This window comes from Camellia sinensis, chromosome 8 (assembly GCF_055761805.1).
Source record: "Camellia sinensis isolate YWXY chromosome 8, ASM5576180v1, whole genome shotgun sequence".
Lineage (NCBI taxonomy): Eukaryota > Viridiplantae > Streptophyta > Magnoliopsida > Ericales > Theaceae > Camellia > Camellia sinensis.
Genome location: NC_138968.1, coordinates 123,603,393 through 123,621,658, shown reverse-complemented (window position 1 = coordinate 123,621,658; position 18,266 = coordinate 123,603,393). Strand labels below are relative to the sequence as shown.

Sequence of the window (18,266 nt, the reverse complement as noted above, 5' to 3'; positions counted from 1 at the left end):
TGTATGTTTCTGTATCTCTATCTCCATCTCTCTTCCCCCAATTTCGGCCTCTAGGTTTTTTTTTTGTTCCATTCGCATATCTTCACACAAACCCACCCCCAAATCGACCCACACACCACCATTGATGAATGATTGGAATTTTTATTTTTTTTTTAATGATATGATGATCTTGATTCATGGATTCAAAATATCAAATGGGGATTATTAATCTTGTATTTTAGTTGTGTTTTTATATAATGCTTCACACATGTTTGCATAAATTCTCCACTCAAACTACATATTATTTTCCTACTTCTGTTTATTTTGGTTAATTTCACTCACTATCTTCTTTGACTATTTTAGTACCAATAAAAAGGAAAAAGAGATGTGATTGTTTAGATTGTTATTTGTGATGTTTCCAATGGAGGTCCTTTTGAATTGACCATGTAATCTGGTTGTATTATTGATATAGGAGCCCCTCAAAGTTTCTAGACTTCTCAAGGAAATTATTAAAGTTTCCTCTGTGTATCATCACTCCTCTACCATTACAAGTTCATATTTCTTGCCGGATACTTCATTTTTCATGGTTTCATGGGGCCCAAGAATATTTAGATGTTTTTCAATCTATATTCACTATTCAAGCTACTTTATAGAGTATTACAATTAACATCTAATCAGTGTTTTAAGCTTGCGTCTTGTTAATATTATTTTTAACTCCATTTCATTCCACAATGTAAAATGCTACATATGCAAATTAAATCTATTTTCTAGTTTCGGTTTTTGACTTCTCATTTATTCAAGTCTACTTTAACACTTAACAGCTACACATCTTTGATTATTAAATTATTGTTGTATCTCTTAATGCCTAATGGATTCCTGTCACAGGAGTCATGATTCCTGTTCAACTTATCAGAGAAGATCTTGAAAATTTTATGTACATTTGGAAAGTGTTATAGTCCTTCTGTAACATTTATTGTCTAGGTAAAAGCTTTCAAGCCCTCTTTCCACAAGTGATGGCACTAATTATTGCAACACAATGTGATGGCACTTGACTTTTAAATAGGAAGTTCCTACTGTTTCTGAATTTTATTTTATTTTTTTATTCTTTTTATTTTTATTTTTATTTTTTATATTTTTTTGAGTTTTTTTTTTTTGTGATGGGACTTAATGCTTGATTTGGTTTGATTTGGTTTTCTGAGTTATTTTGTAGCCAAGAAATTATCCAGGTCACTTGGTTTTGCAGATACAAATTGGTTTGCATCCAATTACCATATATTCAATATCTTGAGGTGTACAATTGTTCAAATTGAGGATTCTGTATATCAAGGCACCACCTATGTTGTTTATGCGTATGGATCAGCAAGGGATTTGCTTCCTCCAGAAGCCCAAAATGTGCTAAGTTTGTCTGAAGAGAGGGTAGTAAAAATCTTAAGGCCAGTTGGGACAACATTTCAGCAGGTATGTTCAATTCGTTTTCTTTCCCTTAGCATACGGCCATATACATGGATCCATGACTAGTGGATTATTGATGTAGATGATTCAACGGTTGGTTCCCATCTCAAAATCTTTTAGGTAAGAAATCATCCTCAAGAGTATTTTTTAGTTTGTCTAATTAAATTATTCTGAATGGTTGAGAAAAAATAGTCCTTTTTGAAATCAACTTTCAAATAGTAGAGGTGTTTTTGGAAGCTTGCAATATCCATGCTAATCATATATTTGTTTGAGATTTAATTTAATTTTAAGTGTATTAACATTTTTGTCTTGAAAAAACTAGAAATCCCCTAGATGTTGATTTGTAATTATGTATCAATTTTAAGCAGTAAACAACAATTCCAATCAAACAATCAAGACAAATCGACACAACGATTTTACGTGGAAAAACCACAATTGGACACCTCCAATTGTGATAAAAAAAATCACGGGCAACAGCCACAAAACAATCCACTAAGAAGATATAAAGGAATTACACAAGTATACTCTCAATTACCTAGCCAATCCACGCCTGAATTGAACCAACCTCTATGTGTCTCTTCCAACCCCATCTTCACCTCGGAATTGTCTTGACTATGAGCCACTTCAGAATCCACCAAAGCTTCAGGCTCGTATTCTTCAGAATCTGCCGAAGAACAACTCTCTCTTTTGTATAAAATTAAACAAACAATCCTTTGATGTAAACTTCTAAAACCATGAGTTGAATACTCAATCAAAACATCAAAGAAAACTAACAAAATATCCCCAGATATAAACTTTAATATCCAAAAAGTAGATCTGGAGCAGTAATCCTAAAATCTGACAGAAACCCGTACTTATAGAATTCTGGGACTGCGAAGCTCACTCGAGCAAAGACTCTCTCGCTCGACCGAGGAACCAAAAACACGTGTTTTCCACAAGTGGCTTCACTCGAGCCACACACCCTTCGCTCGAGCGAACATTCATCTCTTTCAGGTTTTTACACAGATGCAGTCTTCGCTCGAGCGAGGCCTTCTTCGCTTGAGCAAGCAAGGGCGGACATGCAATTTTGAATACAATTTTGGATTTTGCTTTGGGGGCGCTGCCCCTCGACCCTGCCATGGCGCTGCCCTGGACCCGCCAAGGGGCGCTGCCCCCTCGACCCCCGCGAGCTGACCGAGCAGCTCGATCCTCGTCATAATCAGCGAAGTGGCAATCTTGAAAGTATTAACATCACAAACTTCTTTGCAAGGCACAATTCAGGTTGGATTCGCATCTAAACACTCATAGCCTCACTGAAATAAAAAGTGAGAAAACAAATACAACTTAAAGGAGTTTTGTCAAACGGGATTGCCAAGAATAAAAACCTAACATGTCTCATGGTATCTTTTATTATGATCTCACATGTGCTATAAGTAGATTTACATTACTTTAGAGAGGTTAGAGAAAAGTCTTGGCTTGGAGAAAACTTAACTTTTTTAATAAAAAAATTATTTTTGCCATCTATCTAAAGCAAAAATTAAATTAAAATTTGGAGTTGAATAGATCTAATGGTTAATATTTGGAGGGAAAATATGAGTTTTTAAGATTTATGATGGGGCTAGTTTAGTGGCAATGAGATTATATCATGTGCTTTTTAGTAATATATTCCCTTCTTTCTATCTAAATTTTAATATGATGCTTCAGAGTAATGTCTTTATCCTATGTATAGGACAGGTCCAAGGTCATAGTTATGGATGCATATGGTACTCACTCCAAGGGCGTTGCCAGATTGTTGTACATATTGTGTAAGAATAATGCTTGGGACCCCCTTTTGGGGGTCACCCCCTCACCCCCTTTGCCACGTGGCAGGGGGTGATTGGAGGAGCAGGAAAAAAAAGAAAAAGAAAAAGAAAAGGTAACCAATGAGAGAGAGAGGGGGTCAAAGGGGGTGGGGGAAAAAGGGGGGATGAATCATTACTCATTGTGTAATTAAACAAAAATAAATAAATTCATATTTAATAAAATAATTCCAGAACATAAACATGATGAACAGAAATACATATCAAATCGAAAAATTGTAAAAAAACAAACCGAAGCCTGCGTATGTAGACGTGCCCGAACGTCCCGGGAGGATGACTCTCGTTCTGTTCATATTGGGCTTGCTACAGTTCGGACTCAAATTGTCACGGTTCTTAATCTGAACCAAAGAGTCCAAATCCGGCAAATCGTTTTGAGAAAAAAACAGATTTTTGAAAGAAGTGCCAAACATGGACTGCTTTGCCAGATACAGAGTCGCCACCTAAATATTTTATTTTGGGGGATTTAGGAAACCCTGACTCGGTGCCAAAGGCCACGTGTCCGTCATCACCAAACTTGTCTCGGCTCGGGAACTTGGGTACGATTGGGGAAGGTCAGCTATGAGCACCCCCTCTCGCCCGATCAAAGATCGGCCTCTACTAACCGTGATATCTTGTTTTGAAAACATTATATGCTCTTATTCTGGTTATTAGCCTAGATTTACTATGTTATGCGCACATCAAACAAGTATAGACCAAATCGCCTAAATTGGAACAAAACATTTCATGTTTATTTTGAAAATGGTTTGCTACTTGCAAGTAGGCTAAAATGCAGATTTTGCCACCCTCAAGTGGGCTTTAGAAAAGATGGTTTTGCCACTATCTAGTGGGCTTAAAACTCACAGTTTTAATGCATTATTCCAATTTAGGTAATTCAACCCCCATCCACAGGCATTCAAGCAGTTATATCACATAAGCAACTAGCCTCATGGTAATCATGCTGTCATGGCAACGCTCACACGCATGCAAGGATGTTAAAGCATAAGAACTTACCTAGTACTCCAAGACAAAACAGAAACTAGTTAGTAATCATATGCATGGTCCTAGTTCATGTTAAGATGGCTAATGCAACACATGCAAAATGCAACTAAGATAGGCTCGGCTAATCTACAATGACATGTGAAATGCGACAGATAACATGTATTCAATTTGGAATTGAAATACAAATGCAGTTAGAATGATGCGCCGAGCCCGGTGCATGTGAAACAAATGAATGGATGAAAACATGCTATCATACTGTATGCTAGTTGAAACATGCCCTAGACTAACCATCGAAAGCTAGTAAATAAAAGGGAAGAAAGACGTGGGGTTGGAAGACATGCACACACTCACGCACACTTATTACACATTCGCCCTCGCCCAGAGGAGCCAAAAGAATAATACAAATTAATTAACCTACAAGCTAATTAAATATTACAGTCCACCTAATTAATTAAGCAAATTAACTAAGCTAAGCATGCGGTAAAAGGCCTCAGGAAGAGGGTCCCATGCGTGCGTGCTCGGGTTTGCTCGAAAATCCAACGCCATGCACAAGTTTGCCTCTGTTTTCCTTACTCTGCTCTTCTGAAAATTGCACAACTCCCAAGGTATGCTCCATGGACACTGTGGAGCACCACCGACCAAGTGGGAACACCACCGGCCATGTCCGGATGGTCATCGGCCATTTGTTGAGCTCACGGCCATCAATAAATGGTCGGTCGGCACTCCATGTAGTCGACCGACCAAATATTCCGGCAGAACCTGTTTTGACAGCAGCAGAGGGCAAAACATGGCATGGCAATGCATTTCAAGCAAATGTATCCACCACCACATCCCTTATCATATTTAAGACTCAAAGGGGTATGGTGCTCGATTCTCAGACCATCAATCGCGCATTTCAATGCGTGATGGCCCAAGAAACCAAGTTGTGCATTTTAATGTCAAATATAATGCACACAAACACACAATGAACTCAACCTCTATCATACTCAATTCAAGAGGCAAAGCATGCATGCTTAATGTTATGCAACCTAGGCATGGAAGCTAAGCATGCAATATGAGCATGTGAACAAGCAATGTAAATATGCAAGCATGCAAGTTATGCAAACTAACAAGCATGCAAGATGGATGAGCATGCAACGACATGTGAGAATGGTCTTAAACCAAAATGGGCAGCTCTCAAATAGGCCCAAATCAGTGGCCAAAATGATGCAACAAAGGCATGAAAACGCACACACAAGCATGCATGCACAAGGGCCTAAACATGGAGCGTAAGCCATCAACTCTTCAAGGCATGAAAGGGATGGAAAATGCAAGTATGCAAACATGGAACATGGATTGAAATGTGGTTTCCAATGATGCCAAATCATGAGAATAAGCCAAGTAAGGCATACTAGTGACCCACACACCCAAGGCTAGTAAGCTAGAATGCAAGACGACTATACAAATCATGGCAAACATGATCAAAACAACCATAACCAGACCTTAAGCATGGCAAAACAGTGCTAAAACCCTCTTGGAACCTAACCAAAATATGCTAAAATGTCATCTCACAACATGATGCATGTTAGGCCAAAACATAGGATTGCAAAGCAAGCATATGATGCATGCAAGAGACCATTAAACCAAGCAAAAATAGATCTAAGGCTTGCCAAAATATGACCAAATACCCACTGAAATGTGTCAATACATGCAAGAATAAGGTGCTCCTTTGAAAGGCCAATAAGAGGGTTACTGTACACATGCAAGGACACTCAACATGACCAAAACAACTCTGGAAATGGCTTATGGGGGTCCTAAAACCCACTGAAAAATGCCAGAACTGAGCTCAAGAAGTTTGCAAATATAGGCCCCTTTGTAAGGCCAAAAATGCAAGCAAACAAGACAACAAGGAGAGGGGATGACCCTCTCCTTCTTAGGACCTTAAATCACCATCCTCACCACTGAAATCCCTCAAGATTTCAGTGGTGAGGAGGCCCAAACAAGGTGGTCCCGGAGCTCACCAAAAATAGCACAAAATGGGGCCAAACAAGGCCTAAGAGGGGGTAAACGACCCCAAACACAAAAGTGACCTTAATGAACTATCTTAAACACAAAAAAAAGACCTTTTTTATGTTATACACAAAGCTTAAATCAGCATGAAAGACAGGTCAAAAGCTAATGCAAGATTGGGGAAAATAAAGCAAAAGTGTTACCCTTGAAGAACACTTCAAGAACAGCAGGCCCAGCCACTCTCTTCTGACCAAAATCAGTACAAAACCTCAAGAACAAACCCTCAATGTCTCTCAAAGTCGAAGTAAGGTGTAATGCTATGTGTTTTAGTGCAAAAGTAAGAACAAACACACACTTTAGGCCCTCAAACACACACAAAATGAAGAGAGAGAGGGAGATATAGAGAGAGAGGATGATATATATCAGATATATATGTGTATAGCTCTGGTTTTTTGCTGAACCCAATCAAAGGAGAAGGGAGGTCTCTTATATAGACAAGGGAAAGCTTTGAAGCTTCTTAGAAAAGCTAAATGAGAAGGGTCAAGGGGGTCAAGGCTTCCTAGAGAAGCTAAGGTAAGGGTGCAAGCTTCTTGAGGAAGCTTTGACAAAGGGTCAAGCTTCCTCAAGAAGCTTGATCAAAGGGTGCAAAAGGTTTGGATCAAAAGGGGTCAAAGGTTCAAAATAGCCACACATATGCACGGGGGAGAGGGTTTGTGCATCCCAGCTGGCACAGCTAGCATGCACCATGCCTGAAGGGTGCAAAAGGGTAAAACCGGCCACGAAAGGAGGCCATCGGCCAAATAAATGTCCGGTCGGCACAATAAATGGTCGGCCAGCTATTTTTTCTGGACGACCGGCTAAATAGATGGCCGATAGGTGGCTTCCAAGGTCAAAAAGTGGCCGATGGGTGTCTAGATTGAAGCCCCAGAAGTTAGCTTTCCAATGGCGCAAACCTTGCATTAAAATTCCCCATGTGCAAAAAGTTATGCCCTTTTTGGTGAAGCCGCGCAGATTCGATCCAATCGGGATGATGCCCAACTTCAACCAATCATATCTCCCCCACCCGGACTTGGCTTTAGGAGATTCTTGAGTGCAAAATGAAGCCCCGGAAGTAAGATTTCCAACGGTGGTGGCCTCATAACTAAAATCCAAGTATGCAGATGAATAAGCCCGATTTAGCGAGGGCTGCTCGACTCTCTTCTACCCGGATTCATGCCGAACTTCTTCTCCAACTTGGTTTCCCCCCTCTTCTCCTCTTTTCCTCAACTTCAAACCCCTAAGTAAGGTGTTTTGAAAGATTTTTCAAAGATTTCATCGCTCTTTCATTTGTTTCCACTTTGTCCTTGCTCGGTTCATCGAAAAGCGCATTATTTGACAAAAATGTGAGCCTCGGAACGTTGTAGAAACTTTATTTCAAAAATGTTTTGAAAGAGAGGGTTTTAAGGTCTGAAAACCATCCAAAATAGCTTTGGTCCAAAATGAGGTGTGAAGTTGAGATTTGTCTCTCTCCTTGTTGAAGAAATTGAACCTTTACCCTACACACCTTTTACCACCAAGTAAACCATCAGTAACACCTAAGTCTTAAGGGCGGTCAAAAATGGGGTGTCTACAGCGTGATACCATAGTCTCCTTAAAACAGATTAGCTACCTCACCGTGGGTGCTGGAGGTATGTCGAGTTCTGTCTCCCAAGATGCAATGGTTTAGACTAGCTAATGCAAAAGCACCTGCTGTTAGCTTTGGCGAACCGACAATCGCAACACTCTCTTGCACAAGAAGAAAATTATAAGAGCAAACTGACTATGTATTTTGGAAGCAAAAATTATGTGTTGAAACCAAAGAAGATGGCCCACCTTTTATACACAATGGGAGAAAGAGAAGAAACCTTCCAACCATGAAGGCTGGCAACTAATACAGGCAAAACTACCCAATAACGTCTGCAAAATTGATGGGACTTAAGTGTGTGTGTGTTACACACATGTGTGTATATATAAATATATCAACAACCACATTACAGATTCGACCCAAAAAGATTAGGTTGGTGGACCACTAATCCGACCTAGCCCAAACCTAACCCATTCCAGCCTCCAAGCCCAAGCCTAAGATCCAAGATCCACGACCCACGAATCACGAAACACGGACTTGGACCCAGCCTGGTCCAGGCAGGTAGCGCGCGCGAGGCAATTTTTGCAACACTAACTTGGACCATAGTCTTGACCCAAGCCTATCCTTGAAGCATCATAACTCCCTTACTTCAAAAAATTTGGATGCCCCAAAGGGATCATGCCCTTATCAAAATCTTGAGGTTTAAATATCCATCAAAGTTTTCCTCTACAATCAATGTAAGATTGGTAGTTATACACAATTCCCAATACCTCATTCATGAGGCCAACTTTATGGGACAATTTCTCATTCAATTCTTAATGGTTTTTATTTTTTTTATTTTTTTATTTTGTGGTGTAAAGAACTTGTTACAAAGAATCTAAACTCATTTAATCTCACATTAACCAATGGTTGAGACCTACTTTAATTTCACATTAAAGTCACCATAAAATCATTTTTTCCAACAATACCCCATATGAATAAAAATTGACCGAATAAAGAAAAACAGACAACGTTTACAACAAAGACTCGGAGAAAGAGCACATGGACTAACCCTGCATCAGAAAAAGTAGTTGTTAGCCTGGAACCTTTCGTAGTGAAAACCTATCGGATTTACTGGTTGTCCAGTTAACGTGATGTCTTAAACTATTCTACCATTTGTGTAAACTGAGACAATAGACCTGACACAAGAGTTAGTCCAACCATTGTTCTTGTTCTCATTGGTGTGTCCGGTATGTCCCCAAAACACTAGCCTGGTTTAGTGAGTGGTTTTTAAAAAGTTCGCCCTTACCAATTCTTAAAGAAGTGGCTCCACTTCACACTTACATAGGTGACCTATATCAGGTATCTCATTATACCATGGTTGATTATTCATATCACTTAGGTCATTAAAAACATTATCTTAACCTACCACTCCCACAAGGTATCACTATACAAAGGAATGGACAAGAAGATTTACCTCTTCAATGACTCACCCGTCATATGAAATTAGGTTGTCCCTTTGAGCTTAGATCTTGAGATCTCCAGTCAAATAGGTTGGGTTTTTCATTCCGGTAACATCACTAAAGGCCTTAACCACATTCCTCTTGACGACATTTCCACTAACTCTCGTGTTAGCCCTTTGGTTAACGGATCCATAACGTTGTCCTTAGACTTTACATAGTCTAGACAAACAACTTCATTAAAGAGTAGTTGTCATATGGAATTATGTCTACGACGGATATGTCTAGACTTTCCATTATACATATGACTCTATGCCCGTCCAATCATCAATTGTCTATCATAATGAATACAAATAGCAGGCACAGGTTTCGGCCAACGTGGAATATCCTCAATGAACTGGCAAAGCCTTTCAGCCTCTTCAATTGCTTTATCCAAAGCAATAAACTCAGATTTCATCATTGATCTCGATATACATTTTTGCTTGGAAGACTTCCAAGACACGGCTGCCCCTCCGAGAGTAAACGCATAACCACTAGTGGATTTGGAGTCATTTATATTAGATATCCAATTAGCATTACTATACCTTTCTAGTACCGCTTGGCATCTGCTATAATGCAACTCATAATCCCGAGTGTAGCGTAGATAACCTAACACCCGCATAATACCTCTCCAATGAGTGGCATTTGGATTACTCATGTATCTACTAAGCCTGCTAACAGAGTAGGCTATATCCGGCCTTGTACAACTCATCAGATACATTAAACTTCCAATTACCTAAAAATATTCTAGCTGAGAGACACTCTCACCATTATTCATGGTCAAATGTAGACTTACGTTTATTGGTGTCCTAGACACACTTGTATTTGATTTACCAAGTTTCTCAAGTATCTTCTCAACATAGTGAGATTGAGAAAGTACAATACCACTAGATGTTCTGGTGATCTTAATACCCAGAATAACATCTGTAAGGCCCATATCTTTCATGTCAAACTTAGAGTTTCACAATCTCTTGGTAGTTCTAATCATTTCATCATTACTACCAACAATGAGTATGTCATCTACGTATAGACACAAAATGACATAACCTCTGTCAATATCTTTAACATATACGCACTTGTCACTCTCATTGATTCTAAATCCATTTGACAACATAGCATTGTCAAACTTCTCATGCCATTGCTTAGGAGCTTGCTTCAAACCATATAACGATTTGACAAGCTGACAGACTTTCTTATTTTTCCCTGGGGCTGAAAACTCCTCGGGTTGCTCCATGTAGATTTCTTCATCTAAATCTCCATTAAGAAAGCTATCTTTGCATCCACTTGATGTATCTCCAGACCACGTAAAACGGCTATCGCAATCACCATGCGAATGGATGTAATCCTTGTCATAGGTGAATACGTATCAAAATAATCCAGGCCTTCTCGCTGCATATATACTTTGATAACTAGCCTAGCTTTATACTTATCAATTAACCCATCCGCTTTCATCTTTCTTCTAAAAATCCACTTACTCTCCAAGGCCTTACTGCTTGGGGGTAAATCAACCAACTCCCAAGTATGGTTTTGTAAGATGGAGTTGATTTCACTCTTAATTGCTTCTTTCCATAAGGGACTTTCAGGTGAAGTCACAACTTCATGAAAAGTTCGAGGTTCGCCTTCTAACATATAAGTCAAGAAGTCCTGGCCAAAGGACTTGGCAGTCCTAGCCCTCTTACTCTTTCTTGGCTCATCTACTTCCTCATCTTGATCATCTTCAAGTTCCTTTTAAGAACTTTGATCCTCTCCTTGGGTTCGGCAAGGAAATACGTCCTCAAAGAAAGATGCATTCCTTTACTCCATTATGGTATTCTTGTGTATATCTAAAATATCATACTTGTACACAAGAAACCTATATGCACTACTATTCTGGGCATAACCCATGAATATACAATCCACGGTTTTCGAACCTATCCTAACCTGGTTGGATGTAGACCCCCACATTCGTAAGAAATTATAAGAAGGCTTGCGACCTTTCCATAATTCATATGGAGTCTTGTCTACTTTCTTCCAAGGGATTCTATTTAGAATGTAATTCGCAGAGAGAATCGCTTCCCCCCACAAGTTCTGTGGCAACCCAGAACTTATTAACATTGCATTCATCATTTTTTTCAACGTTCTATTCTTCCGCTCAGCAATACCATTTGACTGAGGGGAGTAAAGCGCTGTGATTTGGTGAATAATTCCAAATTGAGCACAAATCTGAGCAAACGAGGATTCATACTCACCACCACGATCACTCCTTATAGCCTTGATCTTTCGACTAAGTTGATTCTCAACTTCATTCTTGAAAAGAATAAATTTATCAATCGTCCATCTTTGCTTTTAAGCAAATACACATAACAATATTTTGTGCAATCATTAACAAAAGTGATGAAGTACTTGTTGTCACCACGTCATTAAACAACTTTCAAGCCATATACATCACTATGCATTAAATCCAAAGGCTAGGTACTTCTTTCAACAGAATGAAAAAAAGTCCTTGCCAATTTTGCTTCTACGCAAGTTTCACACTTGTGATTTGGATTAATCTTGAAAGATGGTATGTGATCTAACTTGATTAATCTACGCAAAGAGTCAAAATTTACATGACCCAGTCCACCATGCCATAAATTAGGGGACTCAAACATATAAGCAGAAGAAGAAGAAGAAGAAGCTTTCTCATTAATTTTAGGGACAAGAGTCATTATATTGAGCTTAAACATACCGCCCGACATATATCACATCCCCACATAGACCCCGCTCTTGGTCAACACGACCTTATCTGACTCAAATACCTAACAAAAGCCATGCTTTCTTAAGAGCAACCCCGAGACAAGGTTCTTACGAATGTTCAATACAAATAGGACATCATTCAGAGTCAGCTATTTTCCTAAAGTCATCTTCAAGACCACATTACCTTTACCCGTAACAGTTAAGGTCGTAGAATTTCCCATGAACAACTTCTCACCATTTGAAACCGGTTTGAAAGCTGTGAACATCTTTTTCTCTGCACAGATGTAGCGAGTGGCCCTAGTGTCTACCCACCATTCCTTCGGGTTAGACCCTACCTTGTTCATTTCGGTGACAACAGTTGCCAGATGAATGTCGTCCACATCTTGTGAGAGATCTTCCATCTCAACCATGTGAGCCTGGCTTTCATTCTGTGGAGGGAACTTGTTGTAAGGCTTCTTCTTCTTGCGACAGTCAACTACCCAATGCCCATCGCTTCCACAGTTGAAGCACTTTCCATTAAACCTAAAAGTAGGTTCTTGCGGCTTGTAGACCGGCCTTTTAGAGACACCACCTCTTGCCCTCAACTTTGAGCTTTTGCCTATCGGTGGCTTCTTCTTTATCCCTGAGGACTAGCCATGCTCAACCACGTTTGCTTTCACAGTGGAGGTATTCCTCCATTTCCTCCTGTCATCTTCCTCAATCTGGAGATTGACAACGAGCTCTTCAACTGTCATCTCATTTCGTTTATGCTTCAAGTAGGTCTTGAAGTCTTTCCTGCCATTAGGCAACTTCTCAATCAACACACCTTCTTGGAATGATTCACTCAGGAACATTCTCTCTACATGAATCTCGTGCAGAATTACTTGAAACTCTTGGACTTTACTAATGACATTTTTTGAGTCCACCATTTTGAAGTCCACAAAGCGACCAATGACAAATTTCTTTGCCCCAGCATCCTCAGTCTTGTACTTCTTGTCCAAAGCATTCCACAGCTCCTTTGTCGACTTCTTGGCATAAAACACATTGAACAGTAAATCTGCCAAGCCATTCAGAACATAGTTCTGGCTAAGGAAGTCTGACTGCTTCCAAGCATCTAGAGCCATGAGCTTCAATTTGTCTTGCTCATTTTCCTCCACGACTGGTGGATCCTCGCTCAAAAACCTCGTAAGGCTTAGAGTAGTCAGGTAGAGCAACATCTTCTGCTGCCACCTCTTGAAATTCACTCCCATGAACTTCTTCGGACACTCATGATGGTTGAGCGAGCCTCCTGTAATAGCAGGAGCAGCAACAAGGTTTACCACAAAGGTCACAGCAACCGAGTTGACCACAGAGGTCACAGCAATAAGGGTTGGCAAGCCAATTGTCCCAGGGTTCTGATCCCCACCAACATTAGAAGCAGTAGCAGCATCGATGACAATTGCCATTTCTAAAAAATATAACATAAATTCACTTTCTATGTTACCAAAATTAAACTTCACACTAGAAAATCTCAAAGTTGGAATAATTCAAAACTAGTCTCACCACTTAACCTAGAATCAAACATGGTCAGCAATGTTCCTAGGAAGGCTGGAGAGGTTACATCGGTCCTACTTAAAACCCAGTTAACCTTTTCACAAAACTTTCAAGAGCATATTAACTCCTAATTCATGGAAAATAATTTTCTGAATTAAGTTTTCCAGGGGATGAACTAGGTTAAACCAAACCAAGTTCCAAGCTTACATGCAATTTATAAAAAATTGCTACAACAGTTATAAGCAAATAAAACTTGCTTCTACAAATTGGTAAATGAACCAAATTAAAACTCAAGCAAAATATTGCTTCAAATAAAAAGAAATGAAACCAATCCAAATAAGGATTCTTATTTGTCCAAAATTCCTTTCCTCGCATTGGTATTTTTGTTCAATCAAAAAGGTTAGTAGTCCAAATTTTATTGCAATCCCAAATTTTTCCATTGGGATTTGTATTTTTTCCCATCCTCTTCTGCATAGATTTTCTTGTAGAGAAACTTAGCAGAAAACACAACAAAATACAAAACAAATAATCTAAAGAAACTGTAAAAATAATCAATTAATTTAATTAAAAATGCTAGACAAGTTATACAATTAAACTTATAACTCTCAAATAAATTACAAACCTTATAACTCTAAAAATTAAATTAAAATTAATTGACAAGAGTTATATGAAATTATTACACAATAATCATGTACATAAATACAGACAAGCTACAAAAAAAATTATAACTCCAAATACTTAAATTAAAAATTTATTAGGCAAGAGTTATATGAAATTTTTACATAACAAAACCATGTAATAAACATGTGAATGTTTTTTGTTTTTTTTTTTTTTTCCAATGTACCCAAAAAAAATAAAAAATAATAAAATAAAAAAAATAAAAAACATGTGATTGTTCCTAGCAATTATCATGTAAATTATTTTAGAAATAAGATCATGCAAATATCCTACAAATCTAGGATTAATAAACATGTGAAGTAAACTAGAATGTAAAAAATATATATATATTGAGCATGTTGATTATACTAGAAACTAGAAAATAATTAGCATGTCAATATTAACTACAAGTTAAACACTCATAAGCATGCAAATTATGTTATAAAATTATAAAATAAAAAGACATGCAAAGCATGGTAGGAAATTATGAATCATGCTCATACAATAAAATTATATTATCACCAAATAAGCATACAAATTATGCAAGAGAGATTAAACATTCTGATTAAATTAAAATCATGAGATTAAGCATTCTGATTAAATTAAAACCATAAAAGGAAAATGAGTGGGAGCACTAATTAGAGCTACCACTAGTGATGTGGCAGTGGGTTCTACCCATTGCCACAGTTTGTATTTTTTTTTTTTTTTTTTTTTTTTTGCTTTGCCACCTCATTAGTGGTGGGTTTAGAGCTATTAAATTAGTGGTCTCTATCACCACCGAACCATAAAATTAACACATACCATTACATATATAAATTTTCTAATCTAAACAGGGATTTGTAATCATGAATTCATATATGTAATCAATGGCATACCATACCAATTAAATTGAACAACAGCGGACTTAAGCATGTAAGAATATTAGGTACGGAACAAATATATATCTATGATTAAAGGAATCATGAACTCCAAGTGGGAAATAGTGAACTCCTATATATATTAAGGCTCCGGAACAAGAGGTGTAGAAGAAAAAGTATATAATTAATCATTCTGAACAACTTTTGATTTTCCATGACCAGTAGCAAACAACAAATAAACTATATATCCTAATCATGAATTCTATTTGTATAATTTCATGGGGAATGTATTAATCTGTCTTAAGATTGTTGTACAAATTGTGTAATTAAACAAAATAAATAAATTCATATTTAATAAAATAAATTCCATACCATAAACATGATGAACATAAATACATATCAAATCAAAAAAATTGTAAAGAAGCAAACCGAAACTTGTGTGATACCACAGTCTCCTTAAAACAGATTACCCGCTTCACCGTGGGTACTGGAGGTATGTCTACTTCTGTCTCCCTAGATACGACTGTTTAGATCGGCTAAGCAAAAGCACCTTCTGTTAGCTTTGGCAAACCGACAATGGCAGCACTCTCTCACATAGGAATAAAATTATAGGAACAAACTAACTATATGTTCTGGAAGCAAAAATTCTATGTTGAAACCAAGGGAGATGGGCCTCCTTTTATACACAATGCGGGAGAGAGGAGAAACCTTCCAACCATGAAGGCTAGCAACTAATGCAGGCAAAACTACCCAATAACTTCTGCAAAACTGATGGGACTTAAGTGTGTGAGTTATACACGTGTGTGAATATATAAATATATCAGCAGCCACTCTACAGATTCAGCCCAAAAAGATTAGGTTGGTGGACCACCAATTCGGCCTAGTCCAAACCTAACCCATTCCAGCCTCCAACGTTGGTTAACCCACGATCCACGACCCACGGATCACAGACCCCGGACCAGGCCTAGTTCGGGCAACGCACGCGCACGTATGGAAATTTTTGCATAGCCAACTTGGACCATAGTCTTGGCCCAAGCCCATCCTTGAAACATCCATAACTCCCTTCCTTCGAAAAATTTGGATGCCCCAAAAGGCACATACCCTTATCAAAATCTTGAGGTTTAAATACCATCAAAGTTTTCCTCTACAATCAATATGAGATTGGTAGTTATACATAATTTCCGATACCTCATTCATGAGGCCAACTTTGTGAGACAATTTCTTATTCAATTCTTAATGAGTTTTTGGTCATTCTTTTTGTGGTATAAAGACCTTATTACAAATAATATAAACCCATTTAATCCCACCTCAACCAATGGTTGGGACCTACTTTAATTTCACATTAAAGTCACCATAAAACCTTTTTCTCCAACAAAGATTACTGAGGAAACTCGAACTTAAGGTAAGTGAAGTTTAAATTATTAGTTTTCATCTTCTATATTTGCCACAAAGAGACAAAGCTTACATGTAAATCATTCATAAATTAAGAAAGTAAGATTTAATGATATAAAGCAATCTTACCAATCAAGAATACTAAAATATTTTGCATACACATTAACAAGTTTGGGCTATACTTTGGAATTAAGTTATTTTGTATTTATTTGGGTTTCAAAAAACCAATAATTGTTGTACATAGTCAAGTTGATTACTCATAATTTCTATCTAAGACAAGATACTTCGATCTTGAAGTTTTTGAAGCTGACCCCAACATCTGTAATGGTTTTGGAACTTATGTTAACCTCCTCTTAGGTTTCACACTAAGACTCATCTCTGCTTCTATGACTTCTCATGTGATTTATCTTAGCTCTTGCATATGCTTATTTTTGTTGCAATTTCTTACCCTTCTGTTTCTTGTGTAGTGGTATAAGGAATTTTAGTGTTTCACTGTTGGTTGTTGGCTTTCATGACAAGGGTCCACAACTATATCAGGTATGTCATTTGGGTCCTTATTTGGTATTGACCTTAATTGTGTTGAAGTTGCCTAGCTGATTCATTTATTTCCATTTGTGACTGGATTACCTTCTTTATTATTATATTTTAAAGGATAACCAACCTAACCTTTGAAGATTTTGGGATATCTCTTGTTCTAGAAAGATTATTTTTTTAGTGTGGGTTTGGATATCTCTAATCAAAGGCTAAGCCAACTCTCTCAGATTGAAAATTGTTCTTATTACCCATGAATCATTAGTTGAATTTGCCATCCCCCAAAGACTGTTCCTTTAATTATATGTGCGGGGACCCATTTCATCCCTAAAGACTCCTTCAAGCCTATAAATGCCTCACCATTGTATCTTTTTTCCATTTCTTCTTTTATATCCTACAATTTTTGGTAGATGTTAAGTTTTTTTTTTTTTTATGTTTATTGATTTTCTGTTTGGCTGGTCAGAAAATTGGGGAAAATGCAAAGAAACAAGGAGAATTATAATTTTTCATTTTTAGTTTTTTTTTCTTTTTATTTTTGGTTGGCTGATATTTAAGTGTTTTTTTAGTTCTTTAATTTTTTGTTGGTTTCTTAGAAATTGTTGGGGTAAATACAAACAAATGCCCCTATTAATTTTGTTTTGTTGAAGATATTTTCATAACAAAAATTCTTTATTCAGGTCAGAAATTGCTTGGAGAGACGAAAAATAAGATCAAAGAAGACAAAACATTCAATAACTCTAAGTTTTTCCTAAGGTTTTTTTTTTTTTAATGAGATTTCTAGTGTGTAATCACAGTAAAAAAAACCTTTTATTCCTTAACTTTTATTGTATATATTTTTTCAATATTCGATTTTCATTTATGAAATATATGACATTATTAGTTATTCATATGTGCTCAATGTTGGCAAAGGAAAAACTTGTTGAACTCAATTAATGAGTATGGAGTACTGCATGATCAGCCTGGGATGATTAAACAGGCTGTGGTTAGTCATTTCAGTCAATTGTTCACTGAAGAATGGAGGTGTAGACCAAAGTTGTCAGGTGTTTTTGCCTCACTTAGTCAAACAGATTCAACTGAATTATTGGAGGCAGATTTTTTAGAGGATGAAATTTGGGCAGCAATCAACGACTGTGATGGTAATAAAGCCCCAGGGCTGGATGGTTTTAATCTAAAGTGTATCCAAAAATGCTGGGACATCATGAAAGGGGAGATTGTGCAGATGATGTATGAGTTCCACTCCAATGGTAAGTTGGCCAAAGGAGTGAATAGTTCATTTATTACCTTA

At 37.6% G+C, this 18,266-nt stretch overlaps 1 protein-coding gene across 4 annotated transcripts in view; it reads left to right on the top strand.

Annotated features, from left to right (window-relative positions):
* The window catches only part of LOC114286419 (uncharacterized), a 61,164-nt gene that overhangs the window by 245 nt on the left and 42,653 nt on the right, over positions 1-18,266 (top strand). For 2 of the 4 annotated variants that reach the window (XM_082883347.1, XM_082883350.1), the window contains exons 2-4: positions 1,190-1,437; positions 1,514-1,551; positions 16,918-16,987. In XM_082883347.1, the coding sequence (XP_082739473.1) occupies positions 1,190-1,437; positions 1,514-1,551; positions 16,918-16,987 (356 nt within the window). Of the gene's footprint in view, positions 1-104; positions 961-1,189; positions 1,438-1,513; positions 1,552-16,917; positions 16,988-17,658; positions 17,869-18,266 lie in introns of those variants that run through there. The other 2 variants (XM_082883349.1, XR_014338152.1) reach the window with 2 other exon arrangements.